General features: G+C 53.8%; 1 protein-coding gene across 5 annotated transcripts in view; it reads right to left on the reverse strand.

The window, feature by feature from the left end:
- Positions 1 to 3,957: 3,957 nt before the first annotated feature.
- Positions 3,958 to 23,335, reverse strand: part of CHCHD6 (coiled-coil-helix-coiled-coil-helix domain containing 6) — a 238,033-nt gene continuing 218,655 nt past the window's right edge. For 2 of the 5 annotated variants that reach the window (XM_050781743.1, XM_050781744.1), the window contains exons 7-10: positions 21,658 to 21,854; positions 11,187 to 11,346; positions 6,796 to 6,931; positions 3,958 to 4,182 (exon numbers count right to left, since the gene is read on the reverse strand). In XM_050781743.1, the coding sequence (XP_050637700.1) occupies positions 4,177 to 4,182; positions 6,796 to 6,931; positions 11,187 to 11,346; positions 21,658 to 21,854 (499 nt within the window). In that variant the 3' untranslated portion in view covers positions 3,958 to 4,176. Of the gene's footprint in view, positions 4,183 to 6,795; positions 6,932 to 11,186; positions 11,347 to 21,657; positions 21,855 to 23,335 lie in introns of those variants that run through there. The other 3 variants (XM_050781747.1, XM_050781746.1, XM_050781745.1) reach the window with 2 other exon arrangements.

Raw genomic sequence — 23,335 nt, forward strand, 5'->3', positions numbered from 1 at the left:
ACACACACACTTGCATACTTGGACACACGGTTCACACCAATGCACACACATTTGCACAATCATCCTGCATGGTGGACACCGAGACCCAAGGAGAGGAATGCACGATGTCAGGTGCACAGTCAGGAGCTCGTTCCCTCATCCCAATCCAAAGCCCCCAGAAAACAATGAGGGAGAGAGAAGCTGATAGAAATAATTGAACATGCCCTGGTCCTTCAGGGGTGCTGGAGTTGGGGAGTAGAGCCCCATCCACTGGAGCTCCCCCAGGTCTTGTCTCTACCCCCTCAGGTGAAGACTGCAGGGACTCACTCAGAGGAGCCTCCAGCCTCTACCTAAAGGTATGTAGGTGCGCATGGGGGCACAGAGGGGTGGAAGTCGGAGCTGGGCCCCTAAGGATGGACAGGAGCTCACCAGGTGAGGTGTGCGTGGGTGCCTCACTTCCAACTGGTCTGGTTGAAGAAATCTCAGAACGCTTCCTCCACCTCCCTATCAGCGCCTCAGACTTTGCCACTAGCATGTCTGTCTGCTCCTCTCCAGTTACAAAGTCCATTCCTGAGTCTTGCCCTGTGGTCCCTATGGCAGAGTCTGCAGCTGGGCCTGGGATAGCTTCTGAAGCTGCCCTGAGGGGAGAGTCAGTGTAAGCCAGTGTTCCCCTCCCCAGGCTGGGAAGAGTCAAACCTGCCACCTCAACTTGGCTCAAAGGAAAGGGAAGCTGGGCGCTGACAGGAGAACATTTGCTTCCCAGAACAATGCTCTCTCACAGAGAAGTCCTGTTGCAAATGACAAAAACCCAGTTCAGACAAAAAGGGAAACTTGCTAGCTCAGGTTAACTTCAGGTCTGGCTGGATCCAGGTGCTCAATGACCTTGCACAGTCTCTCCATCCCTTGGCTGTGTGCCTCTGCTGGCTCTGCTCTCTAGAACCCTCTCCCTGTGTGGAGGTGAAGGTGGTAGGAAGAGGGGAACAGGAGTCGTTGATAGAGTTGGGGAGAGTGGTTCTTCAGAAAACTTGAAAAGCTGTTTCTAAAAGAAGATGGGTGGATGCGGAGTGGGCCACTGGTGTTCCCTATAAATCCTAGACACTGCTTTAGTTGTTCTGTAATGAGGAAACTGAGGCTCAGGCCTAAGGGAATTGCTGGCCTTTCTTGGCAGCCAACAGGAGGCAGAGTCAGGATTTAAACTGAGGCCCCCAGGCCTGCAGAGCCTGTGGATTTCCCTGTGTGCAGCGGGCTCCCTTCCTGCCTGAACCCACTATAGGAGGTGCCAAGACCCAGGACTCCAGGCAGATGCCAACAGGCCCGGAGACACTGAAGAAGCTGGTAATGGTCCTTACATCTCATCATCATGAGGACAGGTGCCCTGTCCTCATCTGAGACTAGTCCTGGTCCCCAAACGACTCCCTACCTGCCTGTACCAGGGACCAGGGGTGGCCAAGAGGAGCCCACATCAGGCTGATCTTGAGAAGCCGGCGGGCTGTGCACACACTGTGTTGCCTTTGGGTTGGAGGCCTGTGTCCGGGCTGGGTGGGCACCCAGGAGGAGGGCTCTGAGGACTCACACAGTGCTTAACCCTTGAGGAATGTGGAAGGAGACCAGATGCTCCCGCACAGAGCCTGAAGGAGGAGGAGGCAAGAGTCTCAGGCAGGGGCCATGAGCCAGACATGGAGGTGGAAAGTGGACAGACTGGTCAGGGTCAGGCGTGAGTCTTATTTTTAGGACCAAGTGGAAGTTTATGAAAATCCTGCAAGATCTGGGGACAGATGTGTGGAATTGGGGGTGTGGGAGGCCCAGGGCTAAGGACACTATGGGGAGGAGGGAGAGGGGTAAGCAGACTCAGCCAGCCAGGGGCCAGAGGCAGTGGGGGACCTGAAGGAAGGGCCCTGGATTCTGCATGAGCCCCTGGAGAGCCTTACCGGCCCCTGCCCCGCACCTCCCACCCCTGTGGCCTTGCTCCCCAGCTCTGCTCTTTGGCCTTCAAACCTGTGTCAGCTCCTGGTCTGAGTCAATCATGCAGTGATGTGTGGGTAACAGTGCCATCTTATGAGGCTGCTCTGCCAGCCTCTGTCCCTGGATGCCTCTTTGCACAGGCCCTGGGAGAGGGCTGTTGCTGCTACCCTCCACTGCCACTGCCAACCTCGTTCTGGCCCCATTCCCAAAGCAGGAGGTAGCTTTGTGGAGCTCAGAGGCCAAAGAGGTCTTTTCACTCCTCTCAGGCCAACTGCAGTCTGACCAGACTCGCTACCAGGGAATGAAGGAACAAGGAGTCGCAGGCAGAGGATCAGGAAGTGCATGCCGCTGGAAGCTGGCTCTCTGGCTGTGTGGGAGCCTGAAACTGGAGCCCGAACTAGCCTGGAGGAGGAGGGGCCATTTGGAAGAAACCATGGGGCCGCTGGTCGCTGGACACAGGAGGCCATCTGGGGTCACAGGTCTGTTGGCTGACATGAATGGGCCTGGGCCGTAGGCTCCACCCAGCAGAATCATGAGCCACATAAAATGGGCGTTGTTTTAAGCTATGAAGTCTGGGGGTGGTTTGTTACCCAGACAGAGCGAGCTAGTACAGGCTCAGGCAACATCCAGCCCACAGGTGTCTGTGTACCTGGGAGTCCGTTTCCCACCCCAGGATGCGTCTCTAACCCCCAAAAGTGACACCTGGAGAAGGGGATGAACAGCTGAAAGTTATTCCTGTGAGATCTGAAGTTGGACAAAGCCTTGGAAGCCAAACACTTCTGAGGGAGTCAGAACAGCATGGTGGACAGGCCTGACCTGTGACCCCTCACCCCTCCTCTTAGTAGGCCCCTCCCCGAAGCGCTCAGGCCAGGGTGCCCAGTGCACCCCACCCCTCCTCGCTGCATCACACTGCATGGAGTCTCCTTGTGTGTTTCCACAGGCTGACCCGGGACTCCTAGAGAGGGAGTCTCCCAAAGCTGTCTGCCTGGCTGCTAGTATGCTACCCGCCCAGCCAATAGGACACGCCTAAGCCCCAACTCACCCCTTGAGCTCTGAGTCTGAGAATCTGAGAAGGGAAGTTTGTGCTGCCAAGTCTGAGTCAAGGCTGCGGGCTTTCAGCTCCAGATGGCATGGGGACTCCTCAAGGGCTCTATCAGGAAACCCAAGGTCACCAGCAGAGCAGTTAGAGGATCCCAGGCTCCACCCCAAAATCCTCCTGCTGGCATGGTACAGGCTGAGTGTGGCCAGGGCACCTTGGGTGGCGGACATGGCCAAAGGTCAAGGACTGGAAGGCCAGTGTTTGGACACCAACCAGGGAGAGCATGTCCCAAACCCACTTTGTCATCTGCCCTCCTCAATCCCTGCATTCCTTATTTTAGAACCCCCAACACCCAAGTCAGAGACTTCAAAGTCACCTGGCCTCTTCTGTCGCTCAGTCGGTTTCAGTCTTGCCAATCAGCCCCACTAACCCACCTTGGGCTTGAGCTGTGCGGGGCCCTACACACTGGTGATGCTCCCTGGCATTGAGTCCTGTCTCCCTGGCACCACCTCACAGCCGGAGCAACGTCACTCAGAGACAGTGCCAGCTCAGCCTGCCGCACCTCAGTCCTGCCGCCTCTGCAGCCACACTGCCTGACTGCCTTGCCTGCCTTTGCTCTCCTCCACCCCCTGCTGCCCTCACACCTGGGATCCACTCTGCTGGGTCTCCGGCCTGCCCTGCCCTTGTCTGGTCAGCTTCCTCCCTGGGCACAGGCAGCACTCGCTGCAGGAAGCTGGCCTGCTCTCCCTCCGTGCCATCCCTAGAAAGGCCTGCTCCCCTTCCTTCTCATCCCTGCTTCTGCAGCAGCCTGCTGTTGCTGCTGCAATGTAATTAGGGGTTCCCAGGCCATCTCCCCTGCCAGTCCAGGGACTCCCCAAGGGGAGCAGCCCATCTTCCTCAGCTCCACTTCGCTGGTGTCCAGCAGAGGGCTGGACGCAGAGTAGGCAGCAGTGACTGTTTGCCAGTGAGTCAACGACTGAAAACAAAGGCATCTGCTTTATTTGTTTTCAGACAGTAGCGCATACTTTGTTTCCTAAACACATGGCAGCCCCAGGCTCAGGGGCATATGCAGGGGCCCAGCAGGAAACGGCAGGGCACAGTGGCTGTGGCCTAGGGCTCTGTGGACTGTGGTCCCATGATTGGTCCCTTCTTCAGGGCTCCAAGTCACTGCCAGGACAGGGAATGATGTCTGCTCCTCAGCCCTACAAAGAGAACAGGTCAGAGTTGAGTCAGGGCCTACTCCGCCCATGCCCACCAGCTCTGTGCAGAGTGCCCTGTGACAGCAAGTACGTCCCAGGGAGCAGCTATGAGTTGGTCTCCCTCCTCACCTGGAGACCCATCAGTGAATCTCTTCACCTCTGTACCCTGGAGCCCAGCACAGTCCCCCGCAGCAGGGGACAGGCCCTCACTGCACGCGACAGTGACACCAGCACACGCTCCCCTCTCCTCTACTCTCCCAGGGCTGGCTCAGAAGGCAGGTCCCCTGCCCCCATCCCCTCAACCTGCTGCGGTGTTTCTGACAAGCACCTTGGGTATAGAAGAGTCTAACCCAACTCTGCTCTGCCTCGTCAAGGCCTCCCCTCTGTTCTCTGATTTTTTGCAGCTCAGTGGGAGCCTGCTGGGATGCTGGGGTCCACACAGTCAGGGTCCTGTTGTGGAGAGCCTGAGGTCCCTGTCCTCATCTGAGACAGCCAGCACATTCATACATAGGCAGGCGCCAGGCTCTGGGCCTAGGCATCACCAACCTGCCCTAGGAGCCCCAGAGCAGATGCTAGATCCTGGAGAGAGAAGCAGTGCTGTCCCACCCCAAGGCCCTTGACCATGTGGGCCTCTGTCCCCTGCCACTTGGCCCCTTGCAGAAGCAAATCTCTCTTAGGGACCCTTCACCCCCAGCTCTCTGGCTCTGCCAGCAGCCCTCTGAGGTGGAGGCTGGCGAAGGGTGGTGAGAGTTTCTCCAGCACTTGCCATATCTCATACACAGGGCACCAACCAAGTGTCTGGGTGCTGGGGCTCCGAGGGAGGCAGGTTGAATATGCTGTCTCCAAATGCACACACTGCCAAGGCAGCACAGCACCTCTGGCGCTGCCATCACTGTCTCCGGTTTCTTTGCTAGTCATGTCAGGGGTAGGGGACGCGAGGGAGACAGGCCTGGCAGTGTCCCAGAGCCTCTCTCAGGGTTTGTGATCTGTCTTCCTTGGTAATCACATTTTTGCTTAGGTGCAAGAAATATATATTGGTGAGGTGTGTTTGTTAAAGAAATACTCTTGGGGGTGGTGGGTAGGGGCTGAAAATTACCACGGAGGTGAGGCTAGATGGAGAGAGGATGGAGTCGAGGGCTGGTCACTGAGGGGTGGGCCCTGCCAGGAAGCCAAGAGGCTGCAGCAGATCCCTGGGTAAAGAGTTAGGTGTGTGATGAACAGAGACTCGGAGCTGCCCTTGATTGGGTGTGGGGAGGATCTGGAGGCTTCATCTTGCTGGTGAGTAGGGAGCTAAGTGTCTGGTCGGTGCGAAGGGCCCTGGTCTGGCCCAGCCTACACAGCACCCCAGCACCTCCTGCCCACGTGGAAGCAGAGTGAGCAGCCTTCCACACTCTGAGATGGAGCAGGAGGCCGCCTGTCCTACCCAGGGCTTCCCTTTCTCAGAAGGCTGACAGAGGCCTCGCATCCACTCGTCCTGTGTGGAGCTACCTCTGGGCTGTGCTCTGGCCATGAAGGGACAGTCGGTGCTGGTCGGGGCTGTGACCAGCCCAGGGTGGAACAATCAGCCTTGGCAGATGGGTGTGAGCAGGGCATGACCCGAGGAAGCTCTCACAGGCCCGGGGCTGCAGGACCCCGCTCAGGTCAGTGGGAGAGATTTCCCCTCAGACATAGCTGGAGAGCACAGAGCATCTGGCCTTAGCCTTTTCCACCCCAAATACCTAAAGCAGCCTGTCTCCTACTCAGGCCAAAGAGGCTTTTCTGTGGGAAAGGAGACCTCATTCTATTGCTTCTCCCATACATTTTCACAAACAGGCTGTACTCCTCAGGGAACCCAAACTAGGTGTCCTGAGAGTGAATGATGCTCCCCAAGGTGGGAGCTGTCCTGTTGGGGTGGGGCAAGGGTGAGGTGTGGCTGGGAACAGCCTGACTGCACCAGAGAACCCTACGGGACCTGGGAAGGGGGAGGACTTATCTAGGATAGACAGCAGCAGTTGGGGGTGGGGGAGGAAGACAGTAGGAGCTGGCTGGGAGCACATTGCAGGCATCCAGGACAACCGAGGCCCACTGGAGTGGGAGGTGACCAGAGAGCACAAGAGTCCTGGGACCACTCACCAGGAAGGCCAAGTCAGCACACCCCTCTAGACCAGCTCAGGGTGGGTGGCTGTGAGCAGCTTCTGATGGCCGTACCTGCTCCCACTCCTCTTCCAGACGGCCTGTCCTTGCTAGGACCCCCAGTCTGCACTCGGGCCTCTGCCACACTCCCACCCCTAAGTGCTAAGAGCTAAGAAGTCCCTGGCACCCACAAGGGGCCCGGCCCTTCAAGGTGGGGCCTGACTTTACCCAGCCTGCTCCCACCCAGCCTAACAGGGCAAACGCCACAGGGATCATCTCCCCAGCGCCAGATGTCCAAGGCGCTCCTGGAAGCAGCCAGGAGAGTGTGCAGGTGACTGAGGAAAGTGAAGACTCAAGAATCCCTCCCTTTGCAAATGCAGATACCTCCAGGTGGAGCATCTGACTCTAACAGGAAAAGGTAGGCAGAGATCTCCAATGCTAGACAGCGGTACCTCCCCTACCTCCCAAGCCCCCTGGAAACCTGGGAGGCAGGCAAGGCCTTACCTTGTGGGCGGCGCTCACGCAGCGCTGGTATGCCTTGACCAGGTCTGAGCACAGCAGCACCTCATGCGGGCGATCTCGGTAGCAGTGGAGGATCTGGGCCTGCAGCCCTGAGCAGACGGGCTCCACCCTGCGGGGCCTGCAGAAGACATGAGCAGGCAGGCCTGGGGCTCAGGTGCCAGCAGGCAGGGGAGAGAATTCACATTCACTCTACCTACCTGCCAGGCGCTAGGCTAAGCCCCTGACACCCACCAGCGTCCTTTTAACCCTCAGAGAGAAGCACTGTGCTTTCCCATTCTAGAAATGAAAGGACGGTCGCAGGGGTCAAGCCCTGTGGTCAGTGGCTTAGGGTCACAATATAGCAGACATTGAAATGTGCTGTGGTCTGGGGCTCCACACCGGGCTCCTTCATTGGGGCCTGAGCACCTCCAGGAGGCAGGAAAGCCCAGCGAGCTTACCCCCACTGGAGGGCCCCCATGAGGACGGTGCAGCTCACCTCCAGGACAGCTTTTCCCGCTGCACCCAGGATAGCCATCCCTCTATGCCTGGGACAGCCCGCCCCACTGTGCCCAGCATAGCTGTCAGCTGCTTTCCTGTGCCTGTGGTTTACCCATGACTATAACCATGTGACTTACTTTTCTCCTGATTTAAAACTAATATGTGTGCAACAAGGAAAATGAACTCTACAGAAATGTCTGAAGAAATGAAAAATGTTCTTTTTACTTCTTAGAGGTAACCACGATAATACTTTGGGGGTAATTGACTATTCTTTTCTTTCTTTTTCAAAGTAGTTTTAGAACCCACAAAAGTGAATAAGTTCACTTTCTAAAATTGTGGGGAAAAAAGAGCAAACATAGATGACACTAAATTCAGTCACTGGCCCAGCCTCCTGAGCATAGTTTTGGATCAGTTGGTCTCCTTCCAGACTCCTCTCTCTCTCTCACACACACACACACACACACATACTCACACACTGACACACAGCAGCACATTTGTGCACTCCCTGCCGGCCAGGCGCTGTCCTCTGGTTGCTGCACGTGCTCAGTGCTGCTCCTCACAGCTCTGGTAGCAGACACTATCGTTCATCATGCTGTTCACACAAATCAGGAAACTGAGGCTCAGAGAAATAAGGCCACACAGCTGGACAGTGGAGGAGTGGGGCATATTTATTTACATGCCTTTGGATGTACTGTTGCTGCTAATTTGTTTTCTTAAGTGGGTTTTAGGCCAGGACCCTTCCCAGCTGTAGATGGACCTACTGTAGCACTTGACAGCCTTTCCAAATTGAACACCACTCATGGCTAAGGGCACCAAAAAGAGCTGTAAAAATGTAGAAAGCCATTCCTTAAGTTTCTTAGCAATAGAAAGGATCACTGCCACACATGCCACAGCTCTGCTCCAGGCACGTGGAGAGAGAGACATGTAGGTCAGTTGCTCTCCTACCAGGGTCTCCAGAGTCATTATCATCTAACAATATCTCGAACACAGTTCCTCAGCTAGAAACCACCAGCATCAGTATGATCGACAGCTTGGGAACAGGACCCTGTATTTAGCTGTCTCACTCCAGAAGTCTGCGGGTGGACACTTCTGTACACTGCTGACTTAGCAGTGATGCCACCCAGGCCTGGCCTTCCCTTCTCGTCCATGTCATCCTCAGGCCACTGAATGCAGTGCAGTCCTCTCTGCAGTAGAGATCAAAGGTAGCAGGGAGGAGCAGGTCTCTCTGCTGTCTCATCTGACTAGGCGGGACAATGCTCCCCTCAAACCCCACTCCAGGTTTCTCCTCCACTCACTGTCTAGGACCAGGTCACATACCCATGTCTAACCCATCGCTAACATGAGCAGTGTGTGTCCCATGTTCAGCTAAGGCCAGCAAGACTCATCCCCAGGGCACCAGCAAAATGAACAGTCCCTACATTAAAGACGGGGAGGGATGAGTGTGGGGTGGGGTGCAGCCGCCTGTGGCTGCCATGCCACACCACTGCCAAGGTAAAGGATGTGAAAGGAGAGCACGCCTTCCCCTTCCTGCCGGGGCAGGCCATGGTGGCCTAGCCCTGGCCTGGGTCCTTGAATTCCACCCCATCCTAGCCATTGAGGTCACAATTCTGGCTCATGTCTACATTGTATGCACCAATTCTTAAAGGGTCCTCTTATTTCCTGAAGAGGACTGGGCGGGGGGTGGGGGGAGGTCTTTTATCTGCACTGATCTCTCGTTCTTACATATGCAGGGCAGATGAGCCCCTGGCGTGCAGTCCTCTGCCCAGCTCTGGAGACCCACTTTGCTGGCCTGCGTCAGCTGCCGCACAGGCAGCTGGGGCAAGAATACAGCTGGGGTGTCTGGGGCAGCCCCTGATTCCTCCCCAGGTGCTTAAGCATGGCTCCACATCTGTATTTAAGAACTGTGACATGGGTGTGTCTAGTTGTGGGCTTTTTAGGCTGCTTCTTTCTTGGGGGACAGCTGGCCTCATGGCATTTTGTCTCAGGCAGGCGTTCCCAGGGACTGCACACACGACTTTGGTTCTGACTGTTGGGATACCTGTTTTAAGAGTGCTTTTAAGTCACAGGTCAGATCTTGGCTCTCTGCCTTCATCGCAGAGGCCTCCCCTCCTATTCTGCTCCCTGGCTCTCCATCCTTGGAAGGCTGTGCTCTCCCTTCCCCAGGCAGGGTTAAATCTGCAGGGCAGTGGGCGCCTTCAGTGGCACTGCCAGTCTCCCTGGGCTCTCTCCTGTCACCTGTACTGCTGTCCCCTCCTACCAGTCTCTTGCCATGTCTTCTGCTCCTCCTGTCGGTGCTGGCCCTCTAGAGTCTGAGACCCCAGAGCATGACTTCCATCATAGCCTCTGCTGCACTACCCTGAAGCAGGACCCCACCCTGCCCTCATGGGGCCCTGGTGAGCCTGGTTCCTGGCTGCACCGTGGAGGCCAGCAGGCACTGAGGGGCCCTGTGTGTCATGGTGAGTGGCTCAGGGGAAGCCCCAGGTTTGGTAAGGGCAGAGCTGTCCTAAGCTGTAACTCTGTGAGGCTTACTGATCTATGTGAAAAGAGGTGTCAGGGACAGGACAGGCGGAGGCTAAGTGGCCCCAGCCTGAGTCGTGCGGCTGAGCCTCATGGAGCTGGAGCGCTGACCTGCCAAGCCCTGCCCTCTACAGAGGCACAACAGAGACGCTGACACTTCCTTTGCAGAATGGCAATGCACAGGAAGACACAGCCACATTTGCCCCTCTCCTCATGGTCAACCTGGCTATGTCCCCTCCTCACTGGCTTTTCTGACTTTGGTTTCAGGTCCCAGGACAAGGGCCTCTGTGTTTTGAGGGCAAACCTCTCAGTGGGCTCCCAGTTCAGGAGAAACTGGGCCATGGTGAAATCTATCCCCTCCATGCCAGTATTGCCCGTGGGACCGTGGCAGCCTCTCTGCTGGGACTTATGAGAACAATATGAGGAGACAGAATGGGAGGCAAATGTCAACTGGAAGAAATTTCACCCATTTGTCCATAAAAAGGCTCTGAATGGGGTAAGAGAGGGAGAGAACAGCTCTGGAAATAAAAAGCTTTCTCTGAAGCAGGCAGGGCTAGGCCTTGGGTGAAGCCATTCACAAAAGTAGGTGCACTCTATCCACCCTGAACCCCTCCCAGCCCTGGCACACCACGACCCTGTTTACAATGCATACAAAACAGCTCCCATGTTCAAAAACATCATCTTGCAAACAGCTACTCTTCACATGCACAGATAAAGGTATCCAAAGTGTGCCACGAACTTACCAGGGATAGAAATAAGTCCTGTACCCCTGTGTGAGGACATTTCCTTGGAGAATGAAGATCTAATGGTCCATGTGGCTTCAAAGGGGTTCATGCCATTTGCATTGGTGTATGGGGTGTCTGTTTGCACAGGCATCATAGGCAATGCCCAGGAAGTTGGCTCGCCTCACTGGCTCTTATGTTCCTCATCGGTACAATGGGAACAGTAACACTGCTTGCCCCAGAGATGAACAGAAGTGTGTGCTGTGAAGTGCAGTTCTCACAGCAACCTAGCCATCAGTGTGAGAAACTGAGGTGGGGCCAGGGCCCGGAGTGGGGTGCGCTTGCAGAAAGGATGGGTTACTGGAGGCACTTGGCAGAGAAGAGCTGAGGATATGCTGGGGTGGTGGAACTGCAGATGTAGGGCTTGGAGGGTGGAACCTTACCTTAAAGGGTCCCTCCCTCTACAGCATAAGCTCTGATATCATTCAAGACCTAGTTCAGACCTCGCCCAGCCTCAGTAGTGCCTCCTCCTCAGGCATGTTAAGGCATTAGCGTGTCTGCATAATCACGGTGTCCCTTTAACAAGGAGCTGGCAGATGCCTGAGGCTGGGACTCTTGGTCTAGTGGAAAGAACACAGGTTCTGGGATCAGACAAACCTGGGGCAAGGCGCTGGCTGTGTCACTTCCCACTGTGTGGTCGGTGCATCAGGTACAGAGGAGGACCCTGCCCCACAGAGCTGTTGACAGGATGGCAGGAGAATGGCAGGTGATGCCCAAGACGGCCCAGTCAGAATGTGCTCAGTACCACAGTGTGGCCCTGAAGGAATCATCGGCGTTCAGTAAATAGGACTACAGAAGACCCCACACACAGCCTCCTGATGGCCCTGAGAGTGTGATGACCATGGACAGGGCACATGGGTCCTGGTCCCTGGCGAGCAGGCCACATAGGTCTGCCTGACCCCCAGAGCTCCCACCCTGTCTGCTGAGACCACAGACACAGCAGAGTGTAGAGGCCCCACGTGGTTCCTTTCCAACCCCTGTGCCTGAGCAGGCCTCTCCCACTGACCTCCTCTCCTGGACCTTCTCCATTCCCCGCACTCCACCCAAAACACATTCATCTCTCAAAATATGGAAAAGTTTTTCCAATCGAAACCCCCTTTTGCCTCCATCTCCATCCCAGGCCACAGCAGCTTCTCCTTGCTCAGAGAGGTGCTGCCTGGGGCTCCCCCTGCCCCACTCCCCTGGGCCCCATGCCGAGCCTCACTGCTTGGCTGACAACACTCGCCTGGCCCTCACTGCCTCTCTGGTCCCTCACTCTGGTTCTCTTCTGCTGGACCCTGGGCCTCCGCCTGTGTGTAAGCTCCACCTGTGGCCCTGCCCTTGTCCTCTCAGCACACCAGCATGGTGCCCAGCTCAAGACCTGCTGTCTCCTGCCTGCCATGCAGCCCAGCAGGTGGCCACAGGCCCACTGGGACCAGGCATGGCTAGCCCTCACCCCAGCATCTCCTTCTGAATTTCAGTTGGGTAGGCAGCACCAACACCCAGCTGGTCCAGCTGCATACCCGGAGCACCCAACTTCTCCAGCCCCCATGCCCACAGAACGCCCCCAAGACTAGCCTACAGGAGAGCCCTAGCCCATGCCCTTGTCTTCACTGTCATTAAATAGCCTCTCAATGGTCCTCTCTACTTCCAGCCAACAGTGATGCTTTTAGAACATAACGCAGGCCACAGATTTCTAAAACACCAAGGCAGTTCAAAAACTCATTTCTTGGGTAATTACAACTCACCACACAATGTGCTAAGCATTATCTCATTTAATCCCAAGCAGACCCACATAAGGTAGAAACTCTGTTTTTCCTTAAAACAACACAACACAACACAAAACAAAAACAAACCCAGTGTCTCCAAGTAACTTGCTTAAGATCGTCATTTGAAAAGCAGGGCCAGATCTCAGGCCTAGTTAGACTATACCCAGACCTGACGGCCTGCTAGGTCTCCCATGGACCTCAGGCTACCTCAAGCACCCTGACACTGTGACCTGTCACCCTGCCATTGTCGGAGAGCTGGTATAACTCTGCCGCCAGCCTGAGTGCCCTAAGAAGGTGGTCTGTGTCCCCAGCCCACCCCCAGTTGGATGAGGGAACTGACCTCACATGTCTGGTGGCTGACTGGCCCCTGGTCTCATTCCCATTTCTCCTCAGGCAGAATGCACTACACTTGGTGAAGAACCCATAATTAGCTAGAGACCCAGGAGATCCTCCCTCCCTCTTCCTTCTCTCTGGTCTGGGTCCACTATCATAAGTCTCTGTGCAACCTTCCCTTCCATCCATAACCTCTGTACCCTTCCCTTTCCACTCATGACACGCCTCTGAGCAACCTCCCTTCCAATCCATGCAAAGCTTCTATGCAACTTTTCCTTCTATCTATGGAAAGCTTCTATGAAGTCTTCCCTTAGTTACATGACAACATTCTGTACAGTATTCATTTTTTTTGGTATTAGTCTGTTTTCACACTCCTATAAATAACTGCCTGAGACTGGGTAATTGATAAAGAAAAGAGGTAATTGACTTACAGTTTTGCATTGCTGGTGAGGCCTCAGGAAACTTAAAATCACAGTGGAGGGGGAAGCAGGCACATCTTACATGGTGGCACGTGAGACAGAAAGGCAAAGGGGGGAAGAGCCCCTTACAAAATCATCAGGTCTCGTAAGAACTCACCATCGTGAGAACAGCCTGGGGAAAACCAGCCCCATGATCCAATTACCTTCCTTCCTCGACACGTGGGGATTACAATTCAAGATGAGATTTGGGTGGGGAAACAGAGCCAAACCATATCAATTTCATCCATGACAAGCTTCTGTGCGACCTTCGCTTCCCATCTATGACACATGCAACCTTCAATCCATAACAACAATCCATGCAACCTTTCCTTCCCATCAACAACAATGCTTTCTGCATCATTCCCTTCCTAACAATGGTATGGCTCTGTGCAGCTGCCCCATCCCACCCATGACAAGCTTCTGAACACCCTCTCCTTCACATCATAGCCATTCCTCTGTGTAGCCTTTCTTTCCCATCCATGAAAATCCTGTGCAGACCAGATGCAATGGCTCATGCCTGTAATCCCAGCACTTTGGGAGGCTGAAGCAGGCAGATCACTTGAGGTCAGGAGTTTGAGACCCACCTGGCCAACACGGTGAAACCTCATCTCTACAAAAAATACACAAATTAGCCAGGCATGGTGGTGAGAGCCTGTAATCCCACTTACTTGGGAGGCTGAGGCAGGAGAATCACTTGCACCCAGGAGGCAGATGTTGCAGTGAGCAGAGAACATGCCACTGCACTCCAGCCTGAGAGACAGAGCGAGACTTTGTCTCAAAAGAAAAAAAGTCTCTCTGTAGCATTCCCTTCTATCTGACAACTTTCATTGCAGTCTTCCATTCCCTTCATAGACATTCTAGTGCGCAGCCTTCCCGCCAATCCACAATAAGCCTCTCTGCAGACCTTCCTTCTTGTAGGACAAGCCCCTGTAAACTACACTTCCTTCTATGGGAGGCCGCTGTGCAGCCTTTATCTCTGTCTCTGACTACCCTGCATACAACTTTTTCTTCCATGCACAGAAAGCCTCTCTGAAGCCTTCCTTTCCCTCATAGACAAAACTTGGTGCAGTGCTCACTTCCATCCATGACAGTCCTCTGCGCAGCCTTCTTTTCCCATCATCTGTGCAGGAATGAGAATTCTGTGTGGAGACTTCCTACACAGCCATGGCAAGCCTCTGTGCAGTCTTCCTTCCCATTCATAACACAACAAGCCACTGTGCAGCCCTCCCTTCCTCCCTAACAAATGTCTCTGAAGATTTCCCTTCCTTCTATGACATCTGTGCAGCGTTCACTTCCATCCATGACAAGGTTTTGTGCCTTTTCTTCTCATCAGAAAAGCTTCTGTGCATCCTTCCTTCCCATCTATGGCAAGGCTCTGCATTCTTCCCTTCTCATCATAAACATTCCTCTGTGCAGCTTTCCTTCCATCCATGAGAATTCTGTATGCAGCTTTCCCTTCATATCCAAGACAATCTACACGCTTCCCTTCTATCCAAGCAAGCCTCTGTGCAGCCTTTCCTTCCCATTAGTGATAAGGCTCTGTGCAGCCTTCCCTTCTGTCCACAGCAGGAGTCTGTGCAGCCTTCCCTTCCGTCCACAGCAGACCTCTGTGCAACCTCCTTTCCATCCACAGTAGGAGTCTGCACAGCCTTCCCTTCCGTCCACGGCAGGTGTCCGCGCAGCCTTCCCTTCCGCCCACGGCAGGAGTCCGCGCAGCCTTCCCTTCCGCCCACGGCAGGAGTCCGCGCAGCCTTCCCTTCCGCCCACGGCAGGAGTCCGCGCAGCCTTCCCTTCCGTCCACCGCAGGTGTCCGCGCAGCCTTCCCTTCCGTCCACCGCAGGAGTCCGCGCAGCCTTCCCTTCCGTCCACCGCAGGAGTCCGCGCAGCCTTCCCTTCCGTCCACGGCAGGAGTCCGCGCAGCCTTCCCTTCCGTCCACGGCAGGTGTCCGTGCAGCCTTCCCTTCCGTCCATGGCAGGCGCCTGTGTAGCTGTCCATGACTGCACAAACTTCCTGGGTCCAGGGCCGCCACTGGGTTATGAAGTGTTGCCTGTTTGTGCCTAGATAGGAACTGCAGACTGTTGGGCAGGGTCAGGTTGTCCCTTCTGTTCTCCTTGGCTCAGAGTCAGCAGCACAGCCTGCTGGTTCAAAGCACACAACTGGCTGTATCTGAGACTCTGCCAAGCAGGGGCATTGAAGGGAAGGAAACACTGGACCAGGCAGTGCTACAAGGCAGGAGCTGTGCCACCGCTGTCTATTAATGCACTGACTTCACACAGCAGGACTCTCAGGTAAGGCAGAGACACCCCTGTATTTCTCAGGTCTCCCCTCCCGGCGTGGGTAGCATGGGTTTGGCCCGCATGAGCCAGCCTGGGCTAGTACAAACCCATTCATGGGCCCATTCATGGGGTGAAACCGTGATCCTCCAGGGAGAACATAAAACTGGGCTTCCAAACTCCATGGCCCACTGTTCAAAAGGAAACAGATCCAAACACCAAATGAGTTCCTCAATTCGAAGCCAGGTACTATTTTTAGCTTTCTTGTAGCACAAACCTGTATGTTCCACTTTTGGATTAAGTTAGTTTGGAGAGGGTGCTGGTCACAAATTGTTATCAGAAGAAGACGACCTGGTCAGGTTGAGGGGTCCAGGGACTCCTGAGAACTAGGCATGTGCAAAGGTTAGTGGGTTTGATGATCCCCTCAAATTCATGTCCTTCCTGGAGCCTTGGAACATGGCCTTATTGGGAAACAAGGTTGTTACAGATGTGATTAGTTAAGACAAGGGCATATGGGGTAGGGTAGGCCCCTAATCCAGTATGAATCCCATTCATATTCTCATATGAAGAAGAGACAAGACACAGAGACCACCACACAGGGAGGAGGCACTAGGGGGACTGAGCCTGACAGTAGAGCGATATGTGTGCCCGCCAGTATGTGTGTCCCAGAATGCCAAGGATGCCAGCACCACCAGAAGCCTAGGAGGGGCCGAGACAGATTCTGCCTCCAGCCTCAGGGTGAGCCTGGACCACCAACACCTTGATTGTGGACCTCTGTCCTCTGGAACTATGAAAGGATAAGTTTCTGGGCTGAAAGGCCTGACATGTGGTGCTTTGTTTTGGCAGCCCTGGGAAACCCATGTCGTCAGGCATGCCACAAAGGGGTTGGACCCGTTCCCCAGAAGTAGAGTGGGGAGCAGGGATGGGCAGGAATGACCGGGGGACCAATGTATCACTGATCCCTTTCTGAGAGCAGCGTGCACTTTCCACGGCATGGTGGCTGGGCCCAGGCGCACATCAGCAATAGCTGCTACATTCCAATGGCCACCACATGCCAGGCTCCATGCCAGGGTCTGCACATGGTGTCCCCAATCTCCATCCTCCCCTGTAAGGTGTTATCTTATTTAGAGATGAACGGACTCACCTTAACCCACATAACAGAAAAGGGGAGGAGCCGTAGCTTATGAGCAGGTTCCTAAAGCTGCTTCCAGGTGCTGCCCAGGAAGTCTTCTGCAGTGGGAGAGATCTGGGGTGAGGATCAGGCTGTGGGAGGGGAGCTGATGGTCAACAGCACAGGCAGAAAATTCGGCCTCATTTGAGAGTGGATCTAGATGTCTGTGGTCCTGGGAACTTCTGCCTGTCAGCGCCTCCTGTGTTCTAGGTTCACAACAACCCTGTGAGCTGGGCCTTCCTGTCCCGTTCTGCAGACGGGGTTGGTGAGTCACAGGCAGCTCACGTGACTGGCCCACAGTCACAGAGCAGTGGGAGGGGCCGGGATAGGAAGAGCGGAGTGTGCTCAGCTCCATAGCTCTTGCTCTGTGCATTGCCACATGAGCTCCACTCTGCCTTGAGAAAATTCCAAGACATTCTGAAAAAGACAACCAGAAAAACCAAAGACAGTCGCTCCGAACCACGTTAGGCAGGGCTCTGCATGGGGCAGAAGCTTGCCAACTCCCAGTGGGCAGCCAGGAAGCTCCCAGCCCAGGAGCCACAGGGAGGAAAGTGAGAGAGGAAGACACGAACTCATGGCAGCCTGCCACATCAACACAGAGGTGGGAAGAAAAGCAAATGGAAGTGAATGGAAGTGTTCTGCCATGAGACCGGCCTGGCAGGAGCATGGGTGGCACCTTCTCATCTTGGGCGCACACATTGTAGGCAGCCAAGTCGCTCCCATCCCTGCGGACACTCCAGCTCCCAGGTGGACAAGAAGAGGGATTCAGGGCCAGACCCCAGACCCTGTTCTCTCTCCCTCATCGATTCTCCTGCAGAGCGCGCCCAGCGCCTGCTCACACGTGCGGCCCCAAATCCTCTGTGTGCTCTCTTCACTTTATTTAATAAATGGAATCTCATCAACTTATCCTTCTCCTATTATCACTGCTGACATCAATCTGATAATATTGGCCTGGTGTGGAACTGGGCTATTATATGTCCTCCTGATACTTAATTTCAGAGAAACATCAGCAGGGGGGTGAATATATGGAGCAGGCTTTTTATTACAGGCAGCGGTAAGGAGATTCCGAGTGAATTAGACATTCATCTTCGTCAGGTCCAATCTAGCTGTTCAGGAGGGGTTTCTATTTTAACCCGTGGCTAGGGCTGAGGCGCTGATGAGACCAGCTGGTTACTAAGGACTTGGTTAACTGACTGCTATCGACAATGTGCCACTCAGCCCGGGTAAGTGGGACCCAGAGGTCCTGCCATCGATCAACACGCCATGCAGGATCGCTATCAACTGCGGGATGCCGGGCTCCAGCTGCTCCAACCCTCAGGTGGGAGAGGGGCCTGTTTGAGAGCCCGGGCCTGCGAGACAGCCTGGGGGTGCGTTGCTCCCAAGAGGGCCTGAGACACAAACGAGCCCCTGGCTGCTGCTTAGTGAGGCAGAGGCTGCCTGTGACAGTATTGTCCAGGACTATCCCTTCTCTCACACACACATGCGTGTGCACACACGGAAAGAAGAAAGGGCCATTCCTCTTTGTTCCTTTGTTGGAAAAAAATAAAAGAGTGCACACTTTCCGTAAGAGGGGATGCACCCCCATTCACTAGATGTCAGAGGCAGCCAGGTGGGGTGCTTTCTGGGCTTTGTCTAGGTGGAAGGAAAGTGCAGGGCCACGGTGGCCTTTGGTGCTGGGGGATGATGACTCCCAGCCCGCCTGTGACTGAAGAGCTTTCTGGCACTGTTTCTGCCAATGAGACTCACCGTGGCAGCCCCTTGCAGCCATGGCCTCTGGACACAGGGGAGTCCGTAGGCTCCCAACCCTGCTCTGTGTGGGGTTGCAGGAGGCTCTTGAGCACAATCCTATGACATGACCTCCCCCAGCACTGGGTCCTCAACAAACCAGGGAGTTGTCACCCAAATGGCACTGGGTGGGTCCCTAGCACTCTAGACTGTGGGCGGCCGCCTGTTTCCCACCCTCTGTCGTCTTAGAGTCACCTCTCTCCTGGAAACTTTCGCTCACCTTCTGGCTAATTCACTTCCCCCCTCAAGTCTCCCCTTGAGTCTACCCCTTTAGTCTCCCCATGTCTCCCGCCTCGAGTCTCCCTGAGTCTTCCCACTCAAGTGTCCCCACTCGAGTCTACCTGCTCAAGTCTCCCCTTGAGTCTCCCCACTTGAGTCTCCTTGCTTGAGTCTCCCCCGAGTCTCCCCACTTGAGTCTCCCCCGAGTCTCCCTACTTGAGTTTCCCCCCGAGTCTCCCCACTTGAGTCTCCCCCATCAAGTCTCCCGCACACTGAGTCTCCCCCATCAAGTCTCCCCAACATCGAGTCTCCCACATTAAGTCTCCCCCACACCGAGTCTCCCCCTTCCGAGTCTCTTTCTTCAAGTCTCCCCGCTCCCAAGTTTCCCCTGAGTCTCCCACCTAGAGTCTCCCTGTTCCCAACTTCCCCCCTCCCAAGTCTCCCTATTTGAGTCTCCCCAAACCAAGTCTCCCTGCTCGAGTCTGCTCCTCCAGCCTGGCTCCTTGCTGACATCAACTAGAGGGATCTTTCTGACTCATGATGGGGTGGGTGCTCTGGCCCAAAGCTCCCCAGAGGATGGCGCCCCCGCAAGGCCTGCCCTTCCAGCTCTGTGCTTTGGCCTCAGCAATCCTGAAGGTCAGAGCTCCCAGAACCCAAGGCCTGGCCAGCTCCACTCAAGCACATAGCCAGTTCATGGTGAGCCAAAGTCCTCCTCACAAGAGCTGCCCATGCCTGCTCTGCTGTCCTGAGCCTCCCTCCTGACTGTCCTCTTCTCCCCAGCCTTTTCCACAAACTCCATCGTACCAGCCTAAAACGCCCCCATAAAGACCTATGCTAAATGAATATCCTTCCTTCCTTCAACGGACAACTACTTACTAAGTGCCCATCCCATGGTGACAAGACTCACAAAAACTGAAACCTCTGCCCTGCCCTCAGGGACCCCTCTCACCCACCCACAGCCACAGGGCCTAGAGACAAGGCCAGCTCCACAGCGAGGCATTCTGGCCCCTCTAGGCCCCAGTCCTGAGAAGGTAAGTCTCCATCCTGCCTGATTGTCATCAACTGTCCCCACGTCTGGGGCCCCAGATTTCAGGAACACTCTCGACTCCGCCTCCAATCTGCCCCCATGTCTGTCTGCTAACTGCAACTTCCCCTGAAGGTCACCTGCCCCTCTTCCCACTGTCACACAGGTGCTGTGCGTCTGTGTAGTCCTATGTGGACAGGCCGCCAGCCCCGCCTCTCTGTCCCCTCTCATTGGGAGGAAGTGTTACTGACCCAAAGTCACTTCTGCTCTGTGGTCTCCCTGGCCTGCTCACCTGAGAGGGTCCCGTGTCATGGACCATCTGAGCACACTGCACCCAGTCATGTGGGGCACGCTGTCTCCCCACTAGACACAAGTGCCTGGAAGCCAGGAACCACAGCTTATTACCTCTGCTCTAAGGTCCTCACAGAATACTAAGCAGGAAGCAGATATTCTATAAATAAATTGAGGTAGGCAGAGCATCAATAATTAAGAGTCACTGGGGCTCCACCTTCTTCCAGCTTCTAGGGGCAGAGGCCGGATCTGACTGACACACTGGATGTGGACGTATGCAGTCTGACCTGGGGCCTTTGTAACCTGGTGGGCCGAGCCCTGGACCATGCACCCAGCCCCTGGCTGAACAGGCATCTGTCTGGGCCATGCCATGTCCTGCATTCTCACCTTCTCCTCGCTTCTGCTCCTGAACACAGCTCAGCGCCTACTGCCAGGTGTGTGAAAATTCTGAGTGAAAATTCTGTAACCTACCTCCTTCACCCATCCTCACTGTGGATCCAACTTATCAATTCTTCCTTTCATGCACTGTTTGGCATTATATCTAAGAGTCATCATCAAACCCAAGGACATCTATTTTCTCCTATATGTTATCTTCTGGGAATTTCACAGTTTTGCGTTTTACATTTCAGTCTATGGTCCATTCTGAATTAGTTTTCGTGAAGTTCACAGTTTTTTAAGCTGCCATAGTGTTTTATCAGCTGACAGCTCACTCATAACCTAAAAGGAAAAACAGATTCCTATAGGGCCTCCCAGAAGACCTGGGCCCCCATCTATGACCCCTTCCCCTCCCTCTACTGTCTTCCCCGAGCACATTCAGAAACTGGAGCTGCACAGAACACTGTGGTAAACCCTAAGTATTGCAAAGAAGAGCTCTCAGACACTGGGCCTCCTTCATTATGACAGCCCTACCTCACCACCCCATCATGGACACCAGAGGAGGCCAAAGAGGTCCCCCAGGACTCACCTCTCGCCATACCTCACATGTCACCCAGAAAAAAAGGGGGACTGTAGACCATGTGTTTTCAGGATAGAAAGCACCCAGAAAATGTGCCTCAACTTCTACTGCCACACCTTGGCTTTGAACCAGAACTGACTTCCCTTAGAACAACCACAGGGTCAGCTACCTGCTACTGGGGTCTGGTGAGACACCTGATACAACCTGAGCCCAGGCGAGGAGGCAAAACAAGGCAGAGGGAAAGTGGACACATCTCACAGCCGTGCAGAGGTGAAGGCACGCTCTGTTCCCATTTCCTAACTCCCATCAACCTGAAGTCACCAAAGGACTTCGAGTTGTTTTAAAAAAAAAACAAAGAATGGAAGCCCTGTCCTTCAATTGTCCTTTTCCCTCCCAGCAGAAGTCACAGGGAGTGGGGTGGTAGTGGGGGTGTCACCAGGAGGTGGTGGCAGTGGCCTGCTTGCAGCTGAGGCAGCCAGTGAGGTCCGGGAGGGGATCTGGCAGGTGAAAAGGCAGCCAGCATGGTTGAGAGTACTGGTTACATTGAGACAAAAGTTCACTGATTGAGCAAATATATACCCTGTTGAAGAAAAGAGCCAAGTCTCATGCTCTATGAGAAGGGAGATTTACACATGGAAAAGGAGAGAGAGAGAGCCTTACAAAGAGCCTCCGCGTATTAGAACTGGAAGTTATCACTATGGACTTGTGAAATACTACCCCCCCACCACGCACAGATGGAAGTCCTCATGCATGCACTGTGGATATACATGCACACACATCTACATACACATGCACTTTGTGTGCACGCACCCGTGTTTCCCAGCTCTTCCCACTGAGAGCACCTAGAAGCAATGACACCTCCGTAGCAGGGAACACACCCGGAGCTCAGACCCCAGAGCGTGGTTTCTAGCAGCATCCTCCAACAGAAGGAATGTGGCTCCTGGGAGCAACGGCTGACTCCAGGGCTGGGGCAGAGAAAGGACAAGATGAGCCTGGAACACCTTGAGCTAGAAAGTAAAGAATGAAGAGACATGCCAAAGGAAGGAGAGTCAGTTTGAAGGGCAAAATCTATGGCATTTTGAATATTAAAATAAATTAAACTATAGATTATAGCCCAATGAATAAATGTGAGTCCTTGAATCCTTACTAATAACCAAATAAATGAATAGTTACATAACTAAAGAGAGAAGGGGAAACTCCTCCTTTAATATAATATCAATTCATAAATGTAGAAGAAATGATGGAAATAGAACATCACAATGTTCTCAATGGAAGCTAAGGCTGATGGGTGGAAGTTAGATGAGGATCAGGATACTGGCATAATACTGGAGTATCTCCCCCACAAAATACTAACCAAACACAAACGGGAAATAAGGCCTTCACAGCAGGGAGACCGTGGAGATACCAATGTGACCAGGTCTAGGTCAACATCACTAGTGGTAGGACAGGTGGCCATTTGAGCCTCCTGAAGGGATGCACCTCGACGAACATAGCACCAGTTTTGGGGTCTTCCTGCCAAGAATGCATGGCTTCAGTCTGGTTATGAGGAAACACCAGGTGGGCCCAGGCTGGGGCTCTCCCTAAGGATGAAAGCCCCGCACTTTCTTCAAGGCTGTCAGGGTGGAGAGAGACATGAAAGACTAAGGAACCGTTCCATATGAAGGAGCTGATGATGCGTGACAGATCCCTGGACCAGAAAGGAAAAGATGACAACGTCAGGGTAGCAGGCGAAGTGTGGTCTGTGGGCTGACAGTCCTGTTGAGTCAGTGCTGATTTCCTCATCGGCAGCAGTGTGAGGTGACCAAGGAGGAGGTATTCTTGGGAGGCCCATGGTGGATGGAAGTATTTAGGGGTAAGGAGTGATCATGTCAGAAAAAGACAATGTTTTCATGTAGAAAGAAAAGGTGATGAAGCAAATTCTGCAACATGTAAAAAATCAGGGAATCTTGGTTAAGGAGATGCAGAAATCCTTTGCGGTATTTGTTCCTACAATCTTTCTATGGGTTTGAAATTATTTCAAAATAGACCAACAATGACAGCAATTTGAAAGGACTGGATGTACTCAAAAGGATGCACTTATCCCAAAAAAAGAGTCTATCTAGATTTTCTTTTCCTGGCTGGGAGTGGGGTTGGGAAAGTTTGACAAAGTACTTCTAAATTCAACCTCAAAAAAGAAAATGCAAAAAGATCATCAAGGCAGAAGAGCTTGCTCAGCCAGATATTTAATATTTTAAATAACCGTAGCTTCCTAATATGCCTTAAACATGTTTAAAACATGCAGACGTGGCCTGGAAAAGAATCTAGAAATAGACTCAAATGTGTAAGAAGGAATTTAACATAAGATTAGGTGAAATTTTATATCAGTGCTAATGGGACAAAGGATACTTTGTTTGGAAAAAATAAAATGAAAGCAGATCTTTACTTTGTTCGCTTCTTACTCCTAAGTAAATCCTAGGGAGGTTATTTGGAACAACAATTTAATGGCAGA

The sequence above is a fragment of the Macaca thibetana genome, chromosome 2 (assembly GCF_024542745.1).
Source record: "Macaca thibetana thibetana isolate TM-01 chromosome 2, ASM2454274v1, whole genome shotgun sequence".
Lineage (NCBI taxonomy): Eukaryota > Metazoa > Chordata > Mammalia > Primates > Cercopithecidae > Macaca > Macaca thibetana.